Here is a 24,443-nt window from a genome sequence, read left to right as displayed (position 1 = left end):
TTATTGATAGACTGAAACACTTATATTGTAATACAGTTTTCGGGTATAACGCCCAGCCCTAGTCCAACATCAGAACACACTTACAAAGGACCAATGTGAAGGATGTAGTGGCGCCTAGTGGTGAGGTTGCAGATCATTACATATTAAAAGCTTCCTGCACAATGCAACTAAGACTAAACTAAGACGGTCACTGTAAAAAAATAATCTTACTTAAAATGTCCATTTTGTTTCCCCCTAATAGTGCCGCTAATGTCCTGCACGCTGGTCCTTCAAATGTGACTATGGCACACTTCAAATTGTTTGCAGGCAAAAACAGTACAGAAAGTTATAAACGACATTTGTTGTTAGGGACTCACTGGGGGCTTTTTGATCTGATCAGTAGCTTGGTGCAAGAAGCTTGCTTCAGCACAAGCGAGGGCTGCCTCTTTCAAACATGACAAACTACAAACGTGCACTTGATCATCTTGACGATGTCTTGAAAAGTGTGTACAACGAGGCGATGGCGTTCCCCTTTGCAGACACTTGACATCTCCCAGCAGGGAAGGCACAGTCACTGATGTCAATCAGCGTCATTAGTGTGAGGGTAACTTTGCCTTTCCTGCTCTGGCATGTACAGTAAATGTTTATGTTATGAAAAAAATTGCCTGTGCATGCGTCCATTTTTACCAAACAAGGACGAAAAAAAAAAAGGTGCTTTTCGATATGACACTTATTTAAGATGAACATGTTTAGTAATATCAAAACAGTGTTGTCTGCTAAAATTCAACAAAAATACCGGTATGCTTGTGTGATTTTTAAGAAGCAACTTGGCAACTAAATGATACATTTCGAAATTTCAAAAAACTGTCGAGAGGCAACTTTTTTCAACTTTCTGAAGCGGGAAAAATGCAACGACGGTCAAATCCTCCAGAGAACGAAATGAAACAAGAAAAACACCATGAAACAAATGCAAAAGGAAAAAACTGCAAAAGCTAGAATAACTCCATTGAACAAAACTAATGTTAGCAAGGTAAAGTTAACTCTTGGCTGTAAAAATATGTTGATCTATATTAATACCGTCACATGTTACAGTACACCTGAAGGCAGTGTTTTTCAACCACTAGTGTGCCGTGGGACATTATGAAAGTTTCACCTATTTGGGTTAAAAATATTTTTTGCAAAACCAGTAATTATAATCTGCAAATAGCGTGCCGTTGTTGAGTGTCGGTGCTGTCAAGAGCTCGGCAGAGTAACCGCGTTATATCATAACATATCAGTAGGTGGAAGCCGGTAGCTAATTGCTTTGTAGATATCGGGAACATGTCGTGTAAGATGATAATGGTTTGTCTTGATCACAATATGCAGGCGACAGCCGGAGGCACTGTGCAGGTAAAAAAATGTGTCTAATGCTTAAACCAAAAATAAACAAAAGGTGAGTGCCCCCTAAGAAAGGCATTGAAGCTTAGGGAAGGCTATGCAGAACGAAACTAAAACTGAACTGGCTACAAAGTAAAAAAAAACAGAATGCTGGACGACAGCAAAGACTTACTGTGGAGCAAAGACGGCGTCCACAAAGTACATCCGAACATTACAATCAACAATGTCCCCACAAAGAAGGATGAAAACAACTGAAATATTCTTGATTGCTAAAACAAAGCAGGTGCGGGGAATAGCGTTCAAAGGCAGACATGAAACTGCAACAGGAAAATACCAACAAAAAAGGAAACAACACCAAAATAGGAGCGCAAGACAAGAACTAAAACTATACGCATGGGAAAACACCAACAAACTTAAGTCAGAGTGTGATAGATAGATAGATAGATAGATAGATAGATAGATAGATAGATAGATAGATAGATAGATAGATAGATAGATAGATAGATAAAGTACTTTATTGATTGCTTCAGGAGATGTGACAAGTGGTGACTACACCTACTTTGAGACTATAGCTATTGTGATGCATGCTTGGTTATGCTTTAAATTCATATCCAACGACTTTTTAATGTCTACTGCGTTTCATTTTTTAATGACTTCTGCTGGTGAAAAAAATACGCCTTGGCTAAAAAAAGGTTGAAAAACACTGCCTTAAAGCACCCTTAGTAACATGGTTTAAGTTAATTTCTCTGAGTGTTTCTGGGGTTTCTGGTATTCTACCTTTTTTACGGGGCGCCATCCTCCTTCAGTCTTCCTGTTACTGTATATTGTATGTCTATTCTTCGACAGCTTGTACTGTAAACTAACTTTGTTCTTTTTCTTTAATTGCAATGACATTAAACTTCTATTCCATTCTCACAATTTGCAGACATGTTATGATATAATCTAAATTCAATAATAGCTAATGTTAGTAGCTATCCATCCATTTTCTACCGCTTATTCCCTTTGGGGTAGCGGGGGGCGCTGGTGCCTATCTCAGCTACAATCGGGCAGAAGGCGGGGTACACCCTGGACAAGTTGCCACCTCATCGCAGGGCCAACACAGATAGACAGACAACATCCACACTCATATTCACACTAGGGCCAATTTAGTGTTGCCAATCAACCTATCCCCAGGTGCATGTCTTTGGAAGTGGGAGGAAGCCAGAGTACCCGGAGGGAACCCAAACAGTCACGGGGAGGACATGCAAACTCCACACAGAAAGATCCCGAGCCCGGGTTTGAACCCTGACTACTCAGGACCTTCGTATTGTGAGGCAGACGGACTAACCCCTCTGACACCGTGAAGCCCATGTTAATAGCTAGACTTAGTCAAATGGCTGTCATCGCTATTTTGGAGTGTATGCCGTCATACCCCTTAGAAAGTTGATGTCAAAGTGGTTTTCACTGTGGTCCACATCGCAGTTATGTTTGGCCCCAGAGGGCCGCTTTTAACACTGAATAATATTATTGCACCATTTTTTTATGCATTTTCTTAGTTGATTTTATTTTAACAAAAATGTAAAAAAAAATATGGCCAGTTGCAATAATTTTCCCTCAAAATGTAGTGTATATTACTGTAAATGGACAAACAGTACTGCTGTTTTGTTGGTACAAAAAAGGCAGCTCAGTTGCCAGATTTTTACTGAAAAATTTATATTTGTTTTTTTACTGTGAATAAAAAAACACTGCAATTCTACAGTAACGTGTTGGCACCTGAGCTGCCAGTTTGTTTTTCTACCGCAAATCAACAAGTGTATATTTTTCGGTGAATTACTATAAATGCCAAAACGGCACCAGAGTTTATTACTGTAAAAAAAAAAAAGTACCGTTTTTTTTAATTTAGAGAAAAATGCTGCAAAAACCACAGTAAATTTCACAATTTTACCATGAAATCTATTGCTACATTTACATTTCACAATTTAATGGTGAACTTGCTTTGAAATAATTCATATTAGTATTTAGTTCTATTTAAAAAATGGTTTGATAATATATTTCTGCATAATTAGACAATATTTAAGTTAACAATTTGCGATTTCATTGATTGATTGATTGATTGATACTTTTATTAGTAGATTGCACAGTTCAGTACATATTCCGTACGATTGACCACTAAATGGTAACACCCGAATAAGTTTTTCAACTTGTTTAAGTCGGGGTCCACGTTAATCAATTCATGGAGTACATATATATTCTTTCTCCCAAAATGGAAAGAAAGAATACATTTAGTAAGAAAAGTCACAATACTTTATTGATACATATTATTTCTAGGCCTTCGAGGGGCCAAATAAAATGACGTGGTGGGCCACATCTGGCCCCAGGGCCTTGAGTTTGACACCTATGACTTAGAATAAACAAGTCATTTATAACGGAGCTTGTTAACAATTTGTTCTTGGTGACATGAGTCTGGCCTTCACACTGTTCGGCTGACACTCAACTACACAATCAGCAAACAATACAAATAATGAACGACAGCGGTTGCTCTATGTTTTGGAAATGGAGAAAAACACAGAAATGCTGAGTATTTGGATCAGAAGCAATAGCGACACAATGATCATGGTATTATGCTCCAACACTGAATGGGGTGTCACAGGTAATGGAAGTGTGTTTTCCTGAGCCTTTGTGTAATCATTTCTATACTGATCATTGTGCAGCTGTAAACAAACACTCCAGCGCCTTAGAATATGGAATAATGCCACAATGTTGTTGACGTCACCACGCCCTCCTCAGTTGTGGTCATGCATATGACCCACAAAAAATGGACAAAAGTATTCGGCCACCCAACCAAAATAATTATAATGGAACTTTTTCAAAACCGGTTAGAAAAGCTCCATCTGTTTGCATGGAAAAGGCTCAAAATATAATTTTTAAAATGGATTCTAATGAAAAAAAAGTTAAAACAATTTTTAATCGATTTTTGAACATTCAGAATAGATTAACAATTGGGATGAGTAAAAATTGATTTATTTCTGCACACCTAATATTGTATCCTAGTGATTTCCTACCCTTTAGCTCAGTGTTTCTAAACCATATGGCCATTGTTGGCCTGACAATAAATAGATATTTCCACCACTTGTGGCAGTCGTGACAATCTCAAACAAACAGAAGTCTGGAGCTCAAGTCATAGAAAAGTTTCTTAACCGCAAAACTTACGATTAAAGTGGTGAAGCTGTCTTTTTGTGTGCACTTAAATTTTACTGAATGTTTATTTAAGAAACATGTACAGTGCTAGCGGCAACTGTCTGAATGTAATTTGATACTTTGAAAGTTTTCTAAATAAAGGGGACCACAGAAAAATGGTATTATTGGCTTATTTTAACAAATACATCTTAAGGTACATTAAACATGTTTATTATTGAGATAAAAGAACAATTTTGGCTTTAGAAAAAACAGTGAACATACCACACAACTTGTCTTTTAGTAGTAAGTAAACAAAAAAAAGGCTCCTAACTAGTCTGCTGCCTTATGCAGTGACATATTGTGTCATTTATACACCTATTATTTTGTCTACATTATGAGAGACACACTGTAAAAAAATATTATTAAGCTACTTGTTCATTTACTGTTAATATCTGCTTATTTTCAGTTTTAACATGTTCTATTTACAGTTCTGTTAATATGTAATAATCACTTATCATTCTCTTGTTTGGACAACTTTACATTGGTTTTGGATGATACCACAAATGTCGGTATCAATCCGATACCAAGTAGTTACAGAGTCATACGTTGATCATATTCAAAGTCCTCATGTGTCCAGGGACATATTGTCTGAGTTTATAAAAATAATATACATTTTAAAAAGAGAAAAAAATATTTTTTGAAAATAAAAAATATTGATGTAATCGTAGTAGTATCGAATAGATACGCTGTTGTACTTGGTATCATTCCAGTGGATGTCAGGTGTAGCTCCACCAATGGCATTTGTTTACATTCAGGCGCGCTAGCTTTAGTTTACATTGTGACATCGGTAGGCTATTGTATCCTCCTACGGTGTGTAGTGAAGCATGTTTAGTTATTCCCCGTCTTGCAGGGATGATACTTGTAAGAAACATACTTTATTTGTCACCATGAAGGCGAGGATTAGTGAATGAGAAGTAGCTAAAACACTGCCCACTGCGGATGGCTGTACGCTGCTGCTATCTCTTCCTGAGTGTTCAGTGCTATAACGTCACATTTATATTGACTCCAATTTCTGTCTACACAATGTGTCTGCTTGTAAGTACTCCGTGATTGTGCGCTGCCGAACATGCTCCTCTGCTCGTAAAACCAGCAATTTCACAACGTGGCGACGTGCTGTCATGCCCTGGGAACCTGTACTTTTCAAAAAGAGTATAGTACGGTTTTTGATTCATTACTGTCGTGATACTATACTAGTACAAGCCTAGTACAGTATAAACGGAGTGTAAAACCGCCCCTTGATGCACATCTGTGGTAATTGGATTGAACAAAACACCTGAATGCAATTTGTGGCCCAATACTTTTGTCCATAATATTAGTAGAATTGTTGCATTGTGTGACACTGAACAGTGGTCAACATATACGTGTTCTTCTTCATCTTCTTTATGAGTGTGTGTTCTTGACATAAACACACACTCAGTGGCATAGAAAGGTCGGAGAGCCCGGCTTTTTGTTCCCATGTTGTGAAAAGTAAAGGATCATTTCAGGGGGCCTAAGTGTCTAACTGCAAATAAAACAACAGTTCCGGGGGAAAATGAATGTGATTTTTTTTAAAACAGGATAATATAGTTAGGGCGTCCAATATGTTGTGAAAATTTTAGGTGGCTAATGGGTGCAAAGGGCGGAGCGGGGGGGCGAGGTTTGTGCTGTGTGTGTATTCGGCCAACATGTGGTTCTCTGGTACTGAAAGCTTTGGCTTCTCTAACCTTTCTCAGCCGCTTTTCCTCCTGCCTGCTTGTCCTTCTCAGCAGCAGGGTCGTCCCTCATGAGCGGCGAGGTGAGAGCAACGGTCACCTGCATTACGGGCTCCTTGCTCGATAATATGACGATGTTGGCCTCCTCGGGGTGAGCCTGCACCTCATACTGATCTTCAGAAAATGTCTGCCGGTTAAAAAGACACTTGGAATTACTCACTACAGAGGAGGTGGGAGGGGCTAAAAAAAAAATGCCTTATTCGGCCATGTTATGGGGCAGTCGGCTTTAACACTTATTTGTTTCTTAACACAGTTCTGACAACAGTAGAAAATATTACTTCAGAATGGACAGTTTCTGAAACCCCGTGTCTCACTCTGTAGGATTCATGTGTCATAACCAGGCAGGACATCTAAAGATCAGTCAATCAAACATGATTTGCACAGCAGGGGGGCCAAGGTGGGTTATTTCAATGTAATACATCCGTCCACTGACTGCTGACCTACAGATTTCTCTCTTCAGCCGCGAGGCAGCTAAGTTATTATACCTTTCTCATCGCAAACAATCACAATATATGCAATGTTACTACTGCTTTTGACACTTTCCCACTGCTCTAGGCTATTAGAGAAAAAAAATAACTTTTGCAAAAAAGATTTGTTTTAATGCTTTAAAGTGGAACTGCACTTTTTGGGAAATGTGTCGATCATTCACAATCCTTATGTGACACAAGCACACACGTTTTTCTTTTTTATGCATTTTAACTCATAAACACCAGCAAGACGCGGCTAACAATGTATGCAATACGCTCTATTCCACCTATAAACCACTCTAAAAAAAACCATCTAAAAACCTCCATCATCGTCTTGTACATCGTAAATTCCGAACCATAGGCCACTACTTTTTTCCTATGCTTTGAACCCTGCTCTTAAAAAGGTGAACATGTGTTTTTTGCGATTTCTGGGTCTAAGTTGAATGTCAAAGCTGACCAACTGGTCGGTTTATGGCAACAATTTCCTATGTGATGCATGATTTTGAATCTGGAATGAACTTTCACCAACTCAGGGGTGACGCAGCAGCCCAGTATGTCAATAGCTGCATAAGCTTGTTAGCTTTCTGTGATGTGCTAAAAGTAGTTCCTCGGCATTAGCACACATAATAACATTATTGGTAATACTTTGTTCAAATGCAGGTCATGAAACGTAAATGGAGTAATGTTGGCGATTTTTGGATGTTTTTCCCCGGGGCCTTTATGAGCGCAAAAGATGATTCCATTAGCTTCATTTTTAGCCACCTCGTACTTGCAGTATATTAGAAATTAGAATTATTTAAAAAAAAGAAAAAAAAAGGAAAAACATTTGTATTTTTGTGTCACGTAAGGATTGTGAATGATAGGCAACATTTCAATAAAAAGTGCAGTTCCTATTTAAGTTAATAATAGTTACATCCGGGGAGAATCCAGCTGTTGTGGTACAGTACTGATAATAACCTGCAAAAAAACACACAGCGTTAATTTCTAGGGTTCTTCAATCTTAAGTCGACTTCTGCAAAATACAAAGAAAATCAGGCAGCATGGAAGCCTTTGAGTTGAAGAGAGAGGTTTTTCTTACCGCCAGTTGTTTGGGCAGCTGTTCAGCGATACTCTTGAGTAGAGCGACACTGGGTTTTTTAGTAGACAGCACGGTGAGCTCAACATTAGTGTCACCTCGGAGCAGCAGGCCCTTGGCGAGGATGCCCACCCGCATCACACCTTTCAGCAGACGTGCTGTGCTCTCAGTACTGTCGAAGGGAGGGGAAATCATGCTACATAACCGAAATACATTTGGTTGGAATTTTTTTTTTTTTGAAAAACATTTAGTTGTCTACTGGATGTTTGTATGTATGTATGTAACACTTTAACATTCAATCCCTTTTCTTTATTTTCATGACTATTTACATTGTAGAATGTCACATCAAAACTATGCATGAACATGTGGAGTTATGTACTCAACAAAAAAAGGTGAAACAACTGACAACATGTTTTTACATTTTAGTTTCTTCAAAATAGCCACCCTTTGCTCTGATTACTACATTGCACACTCTTGGCATTCTCTCCATGAGCTTCAAGAGGTAGTCACCTGACATGGTGTGTGCTTGAAGCTCATGGAGAAAATGCAAAGACTGTGATCTTTCGGTGTAGTCAACCAAATTTTAGAACTGTCTGCATTACTTAATTTACACAAAAAAAATGTAGTATTGAGGTCTACTTATCAATTTTATAATCGTCAATGTCCGACTTGCGATGCTTCTAAAAATCTATTATTTCCCCCACCTCTAATTGTTACATTTGTTGAAACACTGTCTAATTAATTATATCGAAGATGCCTCATATTTCTATCGAGGAAAATCTTGCGATATTTATTGATGTTTTATCTCCGAGCCCTAATAACTTAGAGTAATAATAATAAACACACAAGGAAACATCACCAAAGGCTTCCTCGTTTTTTGCTAGCTTATCCGTTGTCTAAAAGTTGCAGACTTTCTCCATTTTTATTTTACGCTTGAAAAGTTTACAAAGCAGCTGGAAGATTTTATCAGATTTTGTCTACACAAAAAAACAATGTAAGTTTTGATTCGACAGTTTGCATGAATTGGCCTGATTGTTCCTACCTTTTTTGTTGTTCACCTTCAGCAGCAGCAGCAGCAGCACTGGGTGTCATGTCCTTCTCCAGCAGGGTGTCGGACACCAGCTTCAGGGCTCGTTCCGAGTGGGAGACGATCCTCTGAACGGCCTGCAGCTCCAGCTCCCCCGGGTATATGGTGGCGTGTCTGGTCATGACGTGACGGTCGTCGGGCGACTCTGGACGACGCACGCACGGCTAATAAAAACAGTATTAAACCATCGTGAGGGAGTAAATATTGTGCACGTTTACTGGTGAAACATAAGAAAAATGGATTATATTATTATTGTGAATTATCATTCACAATCTTTTTTTAAGACAAGAACACATACATGCCTCACTTTTAAGCATTCTAATTTGTAAAATACGGCAAGTATACAGTTGCTAACCATGCAACTAATCTGAGTACTCCATTCCGCCCATAAAGCCCTCTAAAAACATCCAAAAACCACCAATAATACCACATTTACATTTCGTAACCTGAACATTAACCAAGTATTACCAATAATGTTATTATAAGCGCTGACACCAGGAAACTACTGTCAGCGGCGCATTGATCACAAAGAGGTAACTAGTTTATGCTGCTGCATCGCCTCTGACTTGATAAAAGTTAATTCTAGATGATAAATCATGCATCACACTTGCATGTGTTAATCACAAAGATTATTGTATATTTAACATGTAAACCTTAGGCTTGGGTCAGGCTGATTAGAAAAATAAGGGCTAATTAATCATACTGCAAAAGAAGGGACTCGAATGACTGACAAAAAAATAACAGTATATAGTTATGGTGTATTAAAATAAATACAATCAATTATTAATTAATATGTTTCTCACTGAAGTACAAATGAAAAAACAGCTTCACCTGTTTAGTTATATTTTTTGCGCTTAAGCCACTTCTCTGTAACTTAAAACGCCAGACTTCTTCTGTTTGAGATTGTCATTACTGCCACGAGTGGTGGAAAAGTGTATTACAACTGCTGAGAAACATACTTTCTGGCGTCCCTCAAAAGGCCGCTCGTAGCCCAACAATACAGTTAAGAAACATTGCCCTAGACCAAAGGTGTCAAACTCAAAGCCCGGCGGCCAGTTCTGGCTTGGCACATCATTCTATGTGGCCCACGAAAGCCTGGAAAAAATAGGTTTCAAAAAAATACTTTTTTTTTTTTTTTTACTACCGTAAATGTATGAATTTGTTGAATTTTGACAGAAAAAAAAGAATATTTTAAGATTATTTGATCATGCCAATTATATTACTACATACTGTATTGCAAAATTATTTTTTTGACAAACACAAATCGTCAAATATCTGCTTGTCACCTTTATTTAGGATTTGAAAGCAAGTTATACATAAAAAAAAATCTAAAAATCGAATGCATATCCATACCGATTAATCACAGGTTATTACCCGCATGCATAATGTAAATTAATTTTAAAAAAGCGTCCCTCTGAGAGCAGCCATTACTGCGTTGTGGCCCTCAATGAAAATGAGTTTGACACCCCTGCCCTAGACGGATCGTCAACATAAATGGGACCGACTTTAACTTGCATTATCCAAACTTACCAACAGAGGAGGCACTGGCATACCCGGGCGACTCATCAAAGGCGGGGGTCCCATCCTGCGCCTCTGCTCACCCCAGTACATTTGCTCCTCCTCCATCCTTCTCCAGTACATATCCTCCTCGTATCGCCTGCACAAGTCGCCAAAAACAGCTTTATTTCATAGAGTAAACGGATCTACTTGACATCTGAATATTAAATACATCTTAAACTCCTTAAGAGATGCCTAGCATCTCACAGCATACGTCCGTCTGAGAGAAAGCCCAGCAGGGAGATCTGTATTCTAGATTCTATTTTTAAACACCATGCTGACCTCATCTCCATGTGCCAGCGCTGCTCGTCGTCTCGCTGCCTTTTCAGCACCGCCTTCTGTTTCTTCAGTTTGGTCTCCTGCAGCTTCCTGGCTCGGTTACTTGGTTTGATCTCCACGGGGAGCTCCGGGTTCACTTTCCTCTGCAGAAAAAGGAAAAGGAGCATGAATGACCAGTTTCAAATATGTCTGATTGTGCAGTGTAACCAACAACTACCTTGTACTGGAGTCTGTGTCTTCTTCCCTTCAGGTGCATGTTTTTAGCATTTGGGTCATTGAAGCTGCATTCACATAACTTGCAGTGGAAGCGGATCACTTTGCCTTCACTGTTACACACCTGAATATGTGTTTTGGAGGAAAGCACAATAAGAACCACTTCAACATGTTGATACGCTTGAAATTGTGGGTTCTTCCGAGGATGTCGTAGTCGTAATGGTTTGTACAGTCCTTTGAGACATTTGTGATGTAGGGCTATATAAATAAACATTGATTGATTGATTGAAATAAAGACAGGTATTTACAGTACAGGCGGTCCCTGTGTGTTGGCGCAACCCCATAAATTATTAATACTGTACATAAGACAAAAAAACTAAAAATGCTTAGTAACGTGTTGCTACGCTCACTTGAGTTTTTTTTTAGTAAATTGTTTCCCCCTTATGTTTCCCAAGAACGAGGCACTCTTCTGATGGCAGTGCATCAAAAAAAGGATAGTGAAATTACACACTGTAAAATGTCCAGAATTAACATTCAATTAATGTATTTAATCATTTTATCACATTTTTTTTACGTACCTACCGTAAATTCCAGACTATAGGTCACTACTTTTTAAAAAAAGGTTAACCCTGAGTCTTATGATACAGTGCAAAGACACTTAAATGATGTGTTATTGTTAGTGCTATAGCAGCATCTTTTGGATGAGTGTGATCATGGTCTCCAGCCAATTTTAAATTCTCTCGGATAATTACATAATCAAGCTCTAAAAACCTTGATAAAACGCCTCGGCAATACCACCATTGTAACATACTTGACAAATATGGTCTACTTTGCTTTGAAAACCCGATCAGGTTCTCCAGCATCCGCCCGGTACATAAGATCTTCAATGATGCAGCTCCTCCTCCCTTACAAACATATGTACAGCTACGCTCGCAATGAACAAGCAGAGTGTTCACGTCTGTATCCAGAGGTGACTGTAATCTTCCAAAAAGAAAGTCTGCCATTTCCCAATCAGCCTTTTCATATCAAGCCATCAAAGAATGGAATGGTCTCCCAGACAATCTAAAGAACAATTCCAGTTTTCACAGCTTCTCACAAGCAGTCAAAGACTGGCTTTTACACCACCAGTCCTGCTCACATAAGCCATACCAGGCAGGTAGTTGACCATCAGATCCATCCACTACCATTCCAAACTTGTAACATCACAAACTTTTGTATGTATGCAATATCAATGGAGTTATGGCTATTGATACCCTTATGGGTATTATCTAGCTTCTTGTTATGTGACATTCACCCTCTGCTGTTGCCATTTCTAATACAATGTAGTGTAAAGTTCTTACTTATATCTCGCTATAAAAAGCGCTAAAAACTACCGGTGTACTGGGTTTACATAATTCACCCAAGAAAATTTAGTTATTAGAAAGTTTTGGTCAGACGGTTTTTCACGGGACACATTTCCGGCGCTGTTGATGCACTATGAGGAGATGCTGTTCCGTTATTGATTGAAGTAAAGTCTGAATGTGATTAAAGCAGTTAACTCCATCTTTTGACACTTCTTCCACTCCCGTCCTTGCACGCTACACCGCTACAACAAAGATGACGGGGAGAAGACGCTTTTGAAGGTGAGCCATGTAAATAAGAGCGCCCACAAAACGCCGCATCCTGAATCGACTGTCAGAAAGTGACTTGATGTTGTGTAAAACATCATCTATGTAACATTTTGAGCAAATAACCACCATTACAGGTTATGTAGACCACAAGATAGTGTTCTACATTTAGAATAAATGATATGACCCCTTTAATGCGCCTTATAATCCTGTAAGCATTTTTGTATGAAAAAAGACCTGAATAGACCTGGCAGTGCGCCTTATACTCCGGTGCACCTTATGGTCCAGAAAATACGGGTAATTGTCCAGCCCTACTGTAAATATCCTACGAAGTGAGATATACACTGTTACAATGCTCATTTCTCAGATGATAAACTTGATGACTGAAATATGCTGATTGCAACCTAACCCGCTCAGCCCCCCGGATTGTAAATAATTCAATGCATATATTCTAAAGATGAACTTGTGTGATGACTGTATTATGCTAATAGTATATATTTGTACCATGAATTGATTAACGCAGACCCCGACTTAAAAAAGTTGAAAAACTTATTGGGGTGTTACCATTTAGTGGTCAATTGTACGGAATATGTACTGTACTGTGCAATCCACTAATACAAGCTTCAATCAATCAATTAATATTACATGTTCCGACATACAGCAAAACTCGTACTCCTGAACAGAGTACGAGTAGAAAATCAATACAAATCGGCCTGTTTTGCCCGCTCACCTCCTCGATATAGTCATGCCCGACGGGTTGGATGTCCCCCAGGCCACCAGCCCTGTCGCCATCCTCATCCTCGCTCTGGAGCTCCGCCTTTGAAGCAGGTGCTGGTTGCAGGGTCTCTTCCCCTTTCACTGCTGCTGCTGGAGAGCTGGTTGACTTATTGGCTGTAAAGCAGGGTGCAAACATCTTTATATTATTACCTCCATTTCAAATGAGTGAGCTGTCATCACGCCACACGAGTAACGGAAAGGAAAACCGCATTAGCTGAACGTCAAGTCCACAAACTTACAAGTGAAAGTTATTTTGAAGGGAGCCGTTTTCTTGACCATCGTGAGGGTTTTTCCCACAGTGTTGGGTTTGGACGTGACGGCGGGAGTTGAAACAGTTGTTGCTGAGGCAACGACAGCGGTGGAGGCCGGGTGTTTGGCAGCTGTTGACGTGGTGACAGTTGATGAGGAATTCAGCAACACGGGCTCGGTGGAAGGGATAGGCTTGCCCAGCTTGGTGTGTAGTTTCACCACCTATGCCAAGCCAAAAACAAAAATCCCCGTTGATCATGCTGTTGCAAATGGGAAGGAACGTCACATGGATAAAACATTTCTGACCTTCTGGTGTTTGGCCCCGCGGATGTGTGCGGCGTAAGCGTCAACTCCAGTGCAGGAAATGTCACACAATTCGCAGCGTAACTGAGACTGGACCCCTCGGGGGGCAAAGCTGGGGCCTGTCTGGCCACTACTTTTCTGGGCTGCCTCTTTTTTCTTATGTTTCTGGCCCTCCAGATGCTCCCGGTATGTCTGTAAACAAAATAAATAACAATAAAATAAATGTACATACAATTACTCACTGCATAGGTACACTAACTAAATTAATTATAAATAATAATATATATGTTTCTTAAATAAACATCACCATACAAACTCATTAAAACTGATGAAAAATAAATTTACACATTTATAAAAATGTTATAAAATTATTTATTACAAATTACAAACTATGTTGCGCTAAAATAAATACATTCCAACTAAAGTCATAACAAAAAACAATAATAATTATAATATATGTTTCTTAAATAAACAGTCAATAAAATTAAAGTGCTAATGAAAATCCTAATATAAAACTCATGGAAAATAAATGTTCATACAGCTTTGTAGTGCTAAAATAAACAAACAAAATTAATAATAATTAACAATAAATAGGTTACACTGTCAATAAAATTAAAAGTCCAAATGAAAATACAGCTTCACCACTTCATTTATATTTTTTGCGCTTAAAAAAATTCTACAAGGGTTTAGAGCAAAACTTCTTCTGATTGTTTGCTATTGTCATTACTATTATTAAATGGTGAATAAGTGTATTGCAACTATGTACCACTGCGGCCCACAGATATTTTTTGGCAGCCCCTCAAGGGGGTGCTCGTGGCCCCCAACAAGGGCCAGTCATTACAAATTAAAGGATGCGGGGCCACCTTAATACATTTTGTACATTAAAGATACTAAAACCAATACAATAAAGGTCAATCAATATTTGCTAAACTATCTGAACACGACATCCATATCTTTGCTATGTGTTATCAGGAACAAATCATATTCTATGTAATTTTGCCCTAAATTAAGCATTTTCAAGCATGAAAATTACTAAAAGAACAATACTAGAGTAGTATTAGCAATTGGACGATACCAAAACAATCAGACCGTGCTGTTCAGTATCGTGGCCACTGAGCGGGCTAGGCAGCATTACAACCATTAGCATGTTGACTTTTTTTAGCCAATTTTGCAGCCAAATGCCTCAGATTCGTAACTTGGTACTTGACACATGTTAACTGTTAGCATTCTAACATTATCGTGCTAACCTTTTCAGCCAATTTGGCAGTTAAACGCCTCAGTCCTATGACTTGGTACTTGACACATGCTAAATGTTAGCATGTGGTAACTTCCATCCATCCATCCATCCATTCTTTTTCTACCGCTTGTCCCTTTCGGGGTCACGGGGGGTGCTGGAGCTTATCTCGGCTGCATTCGGGCGGGGTACACCCTGGACAAGTAGCCAACACAAATAGACAACATTCACACTCACATTCACACACTAGGGCTTAATTTAGTGTTGCCAATCAACCTAGGATGCTAACTCTTCTTTGCCAATTTACCTCGGAAATTGGAGCTGGGAATGATGTCACAGCCAAGCTATTAGCGTTCCAGTCACGAGGTCGGAAATCAAGGTGGTCACATCCACAAACGCTATTCTTGTGTTTTCTTTATCCGAATATAAACAACTTAAGAGATAATATGCATTCTTTCTACAACCTTCTAACAAGGCAGATGAAAAGGAAACAATGGCGATATAGCTTGCGATGTAGAACGTATACCACGTGAAAAAATGTAGTTTACACTACAGTAACATAACCATATACAAACATCAGTCTATCAATCGTACTTTGGCGAATTTATTGCGGCAAAAACTAATCGGAAGTGCTAATAAAAGATATGATCGAAGCTTCCGAGTCATATGACTTATACTTGACGCATTCTAACTTTTAGCACGCTAACGTTAGCATTTAAGTTGGGCTTGTGCATATCATTGGCTTGCACGTTTCCGCATTCACGCGCAATTTCTCCCAAAACTGCATATCGTAGCTTTTTTGTGTCATTACCTAATCCAGAATGTTTTTACTTTGTCTTTAGAATGTGTCCCGGGCTGATAGAAAACGGGCTGCGGGCCGCACTTTGGACACCTCTGTACTAAACATTGACATATGCTCCTTCATAACATCTCACCTGAGGGCCAGCGCAGCTGATCTTACAAATGTCACAGTAATGCAGCTGGGGTTGCTTGGCAGGCCCTTTGGGCTTCTGCATCTTGTTCTGGTAAAAAGATGGCTTCTTGTAGGAGCTTCCCGCCGGGCTTGTCACCATGTTGCTGCCGGGGTTGATCCAGGGAGTGCTCGTCAGCTGCTTGGGTGGCTGCGGGTGTTGAAGCTGTTGTTGCTGAGGCAGATGGGAGGCGGGCTGAGGCTGCGACAGAGTCTGCTGAGCCGGCTGGTAATAGGTGGGGGCGGATGTGGAGGTGTAGCCGGTTGAATCATAACCGGGGTAGCTGATGCCTGAGGGTTAGCAAAAAGAAAGAAAAGAAATGAGGTCACTTGTCAACAGGCGCTACCAACGGGCGTGAAATCCGTGCAGAGAATGACAATACCGGAGTAGGAGGTGGCTGACGCGGTGGAGCTGTACGTGGAGCCGAGGGTGTAGGACGAGATGGACGTTTGCGGCGGCTGCACTGCCGCACTGCAGGACACCGGGTAGATGTTGTAGCTGGCGGACACCGTGCTGCTCGGGGCCACTTGTTTCAGCGCTGTTACCTGCCGCTGGGGAGGAGGAGGGTGGCTGTACACGGTGGTGGGGGCGGGACTGTACTCGCTCTTCACGCCCACTGGAAGAGCAAAAGGGGGAAGGTGGTGAGCAGGATGCCATCTGATATGCAGGGTTGCGTCCCAGCATTTAACTGGTAGTGGCGACACCCTCTATCATGTTACACGGACGTGCAAGTGACTCCTCACACCCTCACTACGACCGTTTGAGCAACGGCAGAGATGAAATACACTTGTGGAGTAGCCGTCTCATCCATAATAAATACACAGCTTTCCCTACATTGCCAAATTACTTGTGGTAGTGACGTCAATTTGCTGTGGTAGGATTTTCATTAAAAGGAATTAAAAAATGTATTCATACATTTAAAGACCAATCTATGTTATTATTATTAACATATATTTTACATTGTACTGTTTTGCTTTGTTTTCAGTTGTTGCTGCTTATTGCACAATGTACTTTAAGAATTCTTCAAATGTCTAGAGACTTTTACTGACTTTTTCTTTATTAAAATTTGACTAGCAACTAATCTAGCATATTGTTCTGGTGTTATTATAAAATATACTCATGTTTTTAGAGACCCGACTACAAGGCTCCTCCTTTGGCTACTGATATGTGCAGTATTGCACCATTTATGGTTTTTCAACGTTCGCGCGTGCAACATAGATGAAGAGTGGGCAATATGGACCAAAACTTATATCCCCATTTATTTTGCCTGAATACCGATATGTATCGCAGTTTTTTCCCCCCAAGAAAACGAATTTAGACAAAGTCAAACCCAATTATGTGTGTCAAGTTGTTTTATTGAAACAAACACAGATGTCTGAAAATGATCAAATTTCCATCCACAAATAGATGCACTTAAAAATATTAAAAAGCCTTGAAAATATAATAGTAGTAAAGCATAATCTTCAATCTTTAAAACAAACATTGAGATATGCTCAAATCGTCAGCTAATAACAAAAACACAAAAGAATAACATGTACAATACAGGCCAAAAGTTTGGACACACCTTCTCATTCCAAACACAACTGATGGTCCCAACCCCATTGATAACGCAAGAAATTCCATTAATCAACCCTGATAAGGCACACCTGGCAAGTGACTACCTTTTGAAGCTCATCGAGAGAATGTCAAAAGTGTGCAAAGCAGTAATAAGAGCAAAGGATGGCTATTTTGAAGAAACTAGAATACAAAACATGTTTTCAGTTATTTCACCTTTTTTTGTTAAGTACATAACTCCACGTGATCATTCATAGTTTCGATGTGACAATCTACGATGTAAATAGTCATGAAAATAAAGAAAACCCATTAAATGAGAAGTTGTGTCCAAACTTTTGGCCTGTACTGAATCTATTCCTAAAATACACCGGTTGATTATTAATACTGGTATCCCACCCAGCCTTACTACATGTATAATATTTACTCTTTACAGGGCGTCGGGGAAGGGAGAAGTGCAGTTGAACACCAACGACCACAAATAAATAAGTAGCGTGACATCTATAATCGGTTAAGGTCATAAATGAGTCTTTAGAGAGCTGAAAGAGCGTATTAAAAGTGCAGAGCAAAGATGGTGTCTTACCAGCCGGGTAGTAACTGTCAGTGGAACTCCTCTGGGCTGGAGCGGCACTTGTCTGGTAGTACTGTTTGTTGTCATAGGTGGTCACAACAGCAGGACGGGCAAAGCTGTAGTTGTCCTGCAACAGGTTAAAGAGGCAAGCCATATGATTTTAAAACACATTTAACAACTCGTGTCAAACTTAAAGCCCGGGGGCCAGATCTGGTCCTCCACGTCATTTTAAACGGCTTGCAAACACTAGGAAATAATATGCGTCCATAAAGTACCTGGTCTAACTAAATGTATTTGTTCTTTCCATTTTGACAGGAAAAATCATATGTACAGTTCTAAACTTTATTATTGTCCATAATTGCAACATACATAATATTATAATCCTCTTCAAACTATTTTTTGATGAAATTAAAATAAAGAGTTACGATTGCAAAGCAAGATATCCATCAAATTTTAAAAAATAACAATAGATTTTACGATAAACTGTACGGTAGATTTTATAGCATATTACAGTAAACTGAAAAAAGTACACTGTTTTTTACTGTAAAATTTTGACCACAAAGCTGCCATTTTTTTACCGTATAATTGACGTTTGTTTTTAAGGTGTATTACTGTTAATCAGTACTTCTCAATTATTTTCACATATTACACCCCCCGTCGGGAAAAAAAAAAAGTTTGCTCATACATATATGTACATATTATGTACTAACATAAAGTATGCATAATTCACATCTATTATGTGAAAGTTGGACTCCTACCTTGTTTACTTCCGTGTAATCAACCAAATGTATCAAGAGTCAAATATGGATAAGTGTAGGGTGGTTGTGATTTCCATATTTAAAAAAAATATTGTCTACAGAGTTCAGTGAGCAAGTTGTGTTACGTGTGACCATGTCTGTTGACTTGTGTTGGTTGTTTTTTTTTTTTTTGGCGCCATGACTAGGAAATGTTGCTTGGATTGGGTCATATAAGTACATGCTGAGCTGTGTTGACATCAAATTGACCTGAATTACTCATGTTGTCCACAAGATTATGGCAGAGTCGCAGCAATAAGATTGTCTTAATAGGAAAACACCCTGCGGGACAGATTCCTTTATTAAACTTGTGGCGTTTTGTGGGCCAAATTGTAGTTTGGACACCCCTGAGGTAGACCATTTCGCAAGCGGGAAAAAAATATCAAGCTTCAACACATCCAAACTTATCAGCCACCTGACACAAGTAACACATTTTTTGACGTTAGGATGTATACCTCTAAGATTTGGAACAAAAGCTAGCCTACCAGCGTTAGCATGCTAACAGGTAGCATTTGTCACGGAACCAAATATTTGAAAATGTTAATTATACCTAAAAAATTTGCTGAAAAATATATTCTACTAGCGCTAACATGCTAACAGGTAGCATTCCTCAAGTAACAAAATGTTTGCTGCTAAGGTGTACACCTATAAAATTTGCTAGAAAACATAGCCTACTAGCATTAGCATGCTAACAGATAGCATTTGTCAAGTAACAAAATATTTGACGTTGAGGCATATACCTGCAAAATTTGTTAAAATAGATAACCTACTAACAGTAGCATGCTAACAGGTAGCATTTGTCAAGTAACAAAAAAATTGACAATGAGGTGTACGCCTATAAAATTTGCTGAAAAAGACAGCCTAGCAGTGTTAACATGCTAACATGTAGCATTCGTATAGTAACAAAATATTTGCTGGTAAGGCGTATACATAAACATTTTTTTAAAAAAGATAGCCAAATAGTTTTAGCATGATAACAGGTAACATTTGTCAGGTAAAAAAATATTTGCTGCAAAGGTGTACACCTATAAAATTTGCTAAAAAAATAGCCTAGGAGCGTTAGCATGCTAACAGGTTTCATTCTTTGAGTATTAAAATGTTTGATGTTGAGATGTATACCTAAAAAAATGTTTAAAAAGATAGCCTAATAGCATTAGCATGATAACAGGTGACATTTGTCAAGTAAGAAATATTTGACGCTGAGGTGTATACTTAAAGAATTTGCTAAAAAGATAGCCTACTAGCGTTGTTTTGTTAAATCATCACAACAAAGTACTGCAAGCTTATGAACGTGTGTACAATTACAGGGTTGAATAATTGTGAATGTCAAGACATAACACAGACAACGAGAGGATTTCTCACCGCGTCGGAGTACACCTGATATGTTTGTGGAGTGGTGGTGGGCTGCGGAGGTGCAGGGGGGTCTGGCGGCCTGTAGGCGTAGTCTGGCGGCGGCTGGTGGCTCTGATAGGCGGCGTAAGGAGAGGTGACCACCGGCTGGGCCGCCTGGACCGTAGCCGGAGAGTAGGAGGCGGTCACCGCATGGGGCACCGCTGGAGCCTGCTGGACGCTGTAGGTGGCCGTGGAAGGGTGCGAGTAGGCTGGGGGAGGAACTGCGGTGCTGGGGAGGACAGATGGGGGGGAGATGGGTCAGCTCAGTCAACATCAGGATGGAAATAAGTCTGTAATCATTTTTCTGTTTTAGTCATGAATCAGTTACATGGCTAAAATAATCAAGGCATATATAGTGCATCCCTGCCTTTTCTACATATACTGCCTCACATATATGCACATTTCTTCTCAACTATGTTTTTAAATGTGGGAAATCCTCTCCATTTACAGTTGCAATGGTGGGGAACCCAAGTTAACATTGCATCTTTTGTTCCAGTGCTGGAATTACAACAAGTGTCCAATACATTTAGGGATGGGCGATATATCGATATACACAATATATCGCGGGTTGGTCTCTGTGCGATATAGAAAATAACGATACAGTGATATTGGAGTATACGTTCTCACGCAGTTGCTTTTAGCTGCTGGCATTACACTACAGGCTCTTCTCACAGGGTTTCCCACACATTCATTTATTTGTGTCGGCCTGCCACGAAAGAATTACGGCCGCCACAAATTTAAAAAAATATGAAAAATTTACAAAAAAAATAATAAAAATATTTTTTTCCGGCTTTTGACTCGATGACCGCTCATAAAAGCAATGGGACTCCTTCTGTGAATGGAGCTTGTAGTTACATATTATATAAATATGTAAATATTATATAAATATTTATATAAATATGTACATAGTGTTGTAATTATATTCCAACTCCACGTTCTTCTTGGTCATTGCCGCCACTACAAAAGGCCTAGGAATCATTTTTTGTGATTTAACCCCCAATTCCAACCCTTGATGCTGAGTGTCAAGCATGGAGGTAATGGCTCCAATTTTTGTAGTCTTTGGTATGACTCGGCCCAAGGTTTGAAATCACGAACTACCGATCTCAGGGCGGACACTTTTCACCACTATCCACCTGATCATGTTTGGATGTACATTGTGGACGCCGTCTTTGCTGCACAGTAAGTCTTTGCTGTTGTCCGGCATTCTGTTTTTGTTGACTTTGTGGCCAGTTCCGTTTTAGTTTTGTTCTGCATAGCCTTCCCTAAGCATCAATGCCTTTTCTTAGGGGTACTCACATTTTGTTTATTTTTGGTTTAAGCATTAGATTAATTTTTACCTGCACGCTGCCTCCCGCTGTTTCCAACATCTACAAAGCAATTAGCTTTGATTGATTTTTTGAAACTTTTATTAGTAGATTGCACAGTTCAGTACATATTCCGTACAATTGACCACTAAATGGTAACACCCAAATAAGTTTTTCAACTTGTTTAAGTCGGGCTCCACCTTAATCAATTCATGCTACTGGCTGCCACCTACTGATATGGAAGAGTATTACACGGTTACTCTGTTGAGCTCTAGACAGCAACAACACATCATTTGCACACTAGAATTACTGGTTTGCAAAAAATATTTTTAAACCCCAATAGGTGAATTTAGACTGTATCTCTCGTCACACTAGTGTGCCGCGGCACAGTGGTTGAAAGATACTGAAGTACATAACTTCCTGTGCACTTAAGATGTGACTTTAAGGTTTTACTACTTACGTATAAAATACTACACGGTCTAGCTCCAGCCTATCTTACCGATTGTATTGTACCATATGTCCCGGCAAGAAATCTGCGTTCAAAGGACTCCGGCTTATTAGTGATTCCCAGAGCCCAAAAAAAGTCTGCAGGCTATAGAGTGTTTTCCATTCGGGTTCCAGTACTCTGTAATGGCCTACCGGTAACAGTTTGAGATGCTACCTCAGAAGAAGCATTTTAGTCTAATCTTAAAACTCATTTGTATACTCTAGCCTTTAAATAGACCCCCTTTTTAGACCAGTTGATCTGCCGTTTCTTTTCTTTTTCTCCCATGTCCCACTCTCCCTTGTGGAGGGGGTCCGGTCTGGTGGCCATGGATGAAGTACTGGCTGTCCAGAGTCGGGACCCAGGATGGACCGCTCGCCTGTGTATCGGTTGGGGACGTCTCTGCGCTGCTGATCCGCCTCCGCTTGGGATGGTTTCCTGCTGGCTCCACTTCGGACAGGACTCTCGCTACTGTGTTGGATCCACTTTGGACTGGACTCTCTAGATTGGTTTCTCATAGACATCACTGTCAACGTCCCACGGGGGTGAGTTTTTCCTTGCCCTTATGTAGGCTCTACCGAGGATGTCGTTGTGGTTTGTGCAGCCCTTTGAGACACTTGTGACTTAGGGCTATATAAATAAACATTGATTGATTGATAACTTCACATGTAGTTTTGATGTGACATCTACAATGTAAATAGTCATGGAAGCATAGATTGAATGAGAAGGTGTGTCATGTTCTCTAAAGAATGGACTTGCTATCCCCGTTTAAATAAGAAAATCTAATTTCAGTAGGCCTTTAAATTTTCCGCGAAGTGTCCTGTTGAAAACGTCGCTGTATAATGACGCGTATGATGACGCGTGCGTGTGACGTCTCGGATTGTAGCGGACATTTTTTTCCAGCCCGATCCAAGCTATAAGTAGTCTGCTTTAATCGCATAATTACACAGTATTCTGGACACCTGTGTTGTTGAATCTTTTGCAATTTGTTCAATTAATAATGGAGAAGTCAAAGTAGAAAGGTGTAGGTGGGAAGCGGTGTATTGCGGCCGCCTTTAGCAACACAAACACAGCCGGTGTTTTGTTGTTTAAAATTCCCGAACGTGAAACTTTACTATGGAACAGAGCGGTCAAGCGAACATGGTTGCTGACCACATGTCAACCAGCAGGTTTCGGTGAGAAAATTGTGGTAATAAGTCGGCTCTTACCGAATTTATGAGCGGAGCATGCGTCTTCCTGGAGCTGCGGACTATTACCTCCTCCCACCGGAGACACTGGCAGTCCCCACACCCGTGGCCGCACCCTCCGACTTTCAGGTACCATATAATCTCACTAAAACACTAGTAACACAATAAGCAGATAAGGGATTTTCCAGAATTATCCTAGTAAATGTGTCTAATAACATCTGAATCGCTCTCTCTGCACTCGCCTTTTTTTCTAGTCCTTCACTCTCACTATCCTCATCCATGAATCTTTCATCCTCGCTCCAATTAATGGGGAAATTGTCGCTTTCTAGGTCCGAATCGCTCTAGCTGCTGGTGGCTATGATTGTAAATAATGTGAGGATGTGAGGAGCTCCACAACCCGAGACGTCATGCGCACATTGTCTGCTACTTATGGTACAGGCAAGGCTTTTTTTATTGGCGACCAAAAGTTGCGAACTTATATTATCGTTGATGTTCTCTACTAAATCCTTTCAGCAAAAATATGGCAATATCGCGAAATGATCAAGTATGACACATAGAATGGACCTGCTATACCCGTTTAAATAAGAAAATCTAATTTCAGTAAGTTAAAGTGTCGATGTAGTGAAGTGGTGATGCACCTTTTAACTGCACTTAAAGACCTACTGAAACCCACTACTAGCGACCACGCAGTCTGATAGTTTATATATCAATGATGAAATATTAACATTGCAACACATGCTAACAAGGCTGGTTTAGTTTACTAAATTACAATTTTAAATTTTCCGCGAAGTGTCCTGTTGAAAACGTTGCGGTATAATGACGCGTATGATGACGCGTGCGCATGACGTCTTGGGTTGGAGGGAACATATTAGCCCAGCACCACACACGGCTATAAGTCATCTCTTTTCATCGCATAATTACACAGTATTTTGGACATCGGTGTTGCTGAATCTTTTGCAATTTGTTCAATTAATAATGGAGACGTCAAAGAAGAATGCTGTTGGTGGAAAGTGGTGGC

The 24,443-nt window shown here is 39.7% G+C and overlaps 1 protein-coding gene across 2 annotated transcripts in view; it reads right to left on the bottom strand.

Annotated features, from left to right (window-relative positions):
- The window catches only part of zfr2 (zinc finger RNA binding protein 2), a 31,465-nt gene that overhangs the window by 5,752 nt on the left and 1,270 nt on the right, over positions 1–24,443 (bottom strand). For both annotated transcript variants that reach the window (XM_061883166.1, XM_061883167.1), the window contains exons 2-14: positions 20,421–20,679; positions 18,277–18,391; positions 16,525–16,758; positions 16,107–16,432; positions 13,941–14,129; positions 13,625–13,856; positions 13,339–13,499; positions 11,006–11,125; positions 10,792–10,931; positions 10,483–10,609; positions 8,908–9,116; positions 7,869–8,037; positions 6,276–6,450 (exon numbers count right to left, since the gene is read on the bottom strand). In XM_061883166.1, the coding sequence (XP_061739150.1) occupies positions 6,276–6,450; positions 7,869–8,037; positions 8,908–9,116; positions 10,483–10,609; positions 10,792–10,931; positions 11,006–11,125; positions 13,339–13,499; positions 13,625–13,856; positions 13,941–14,129; positions 16,107–16,432; positions 16,525–16,758; positions 18,277–18,391; positions 20,421–20,679 (2,456 nt within the window). The remainder of the gene's footprint in view (positions 1–6,275; positions 6,451–7,868; positions 8,038–8,907; positions 9,117–10,482; positions 10,610–10,791; positions 10,932–11,005; positions 11,126–13,338; positions 13,500–13,624; positions 13,857–13,940; positions 14,130–16,106; positions 16,433–16,524; positions 16,759–18,276; positions 18,392–20,420; positions 20,680–24,443) is intronic.

This window comes from Nerophis ophidion, linkage group LG22, assembly GCF_033978795.1.
Source record: "Nerophis ophidion isolate RoL-2023_Sa linkage group LG22, RoL_Noph_v1.0, whole genome shotgun sequence".
Lineage (NCBI taxonomy): Eukaryota > Metazoa > Chordata > Actinopteri > Syngnathiformes > Syngnathidae > Nerophis > Nerophis ophidion.
Note: the sequence above shows the minus strand (reverse complement) of the source record. Positions and strands in the feature narration are given on the sequence as shown.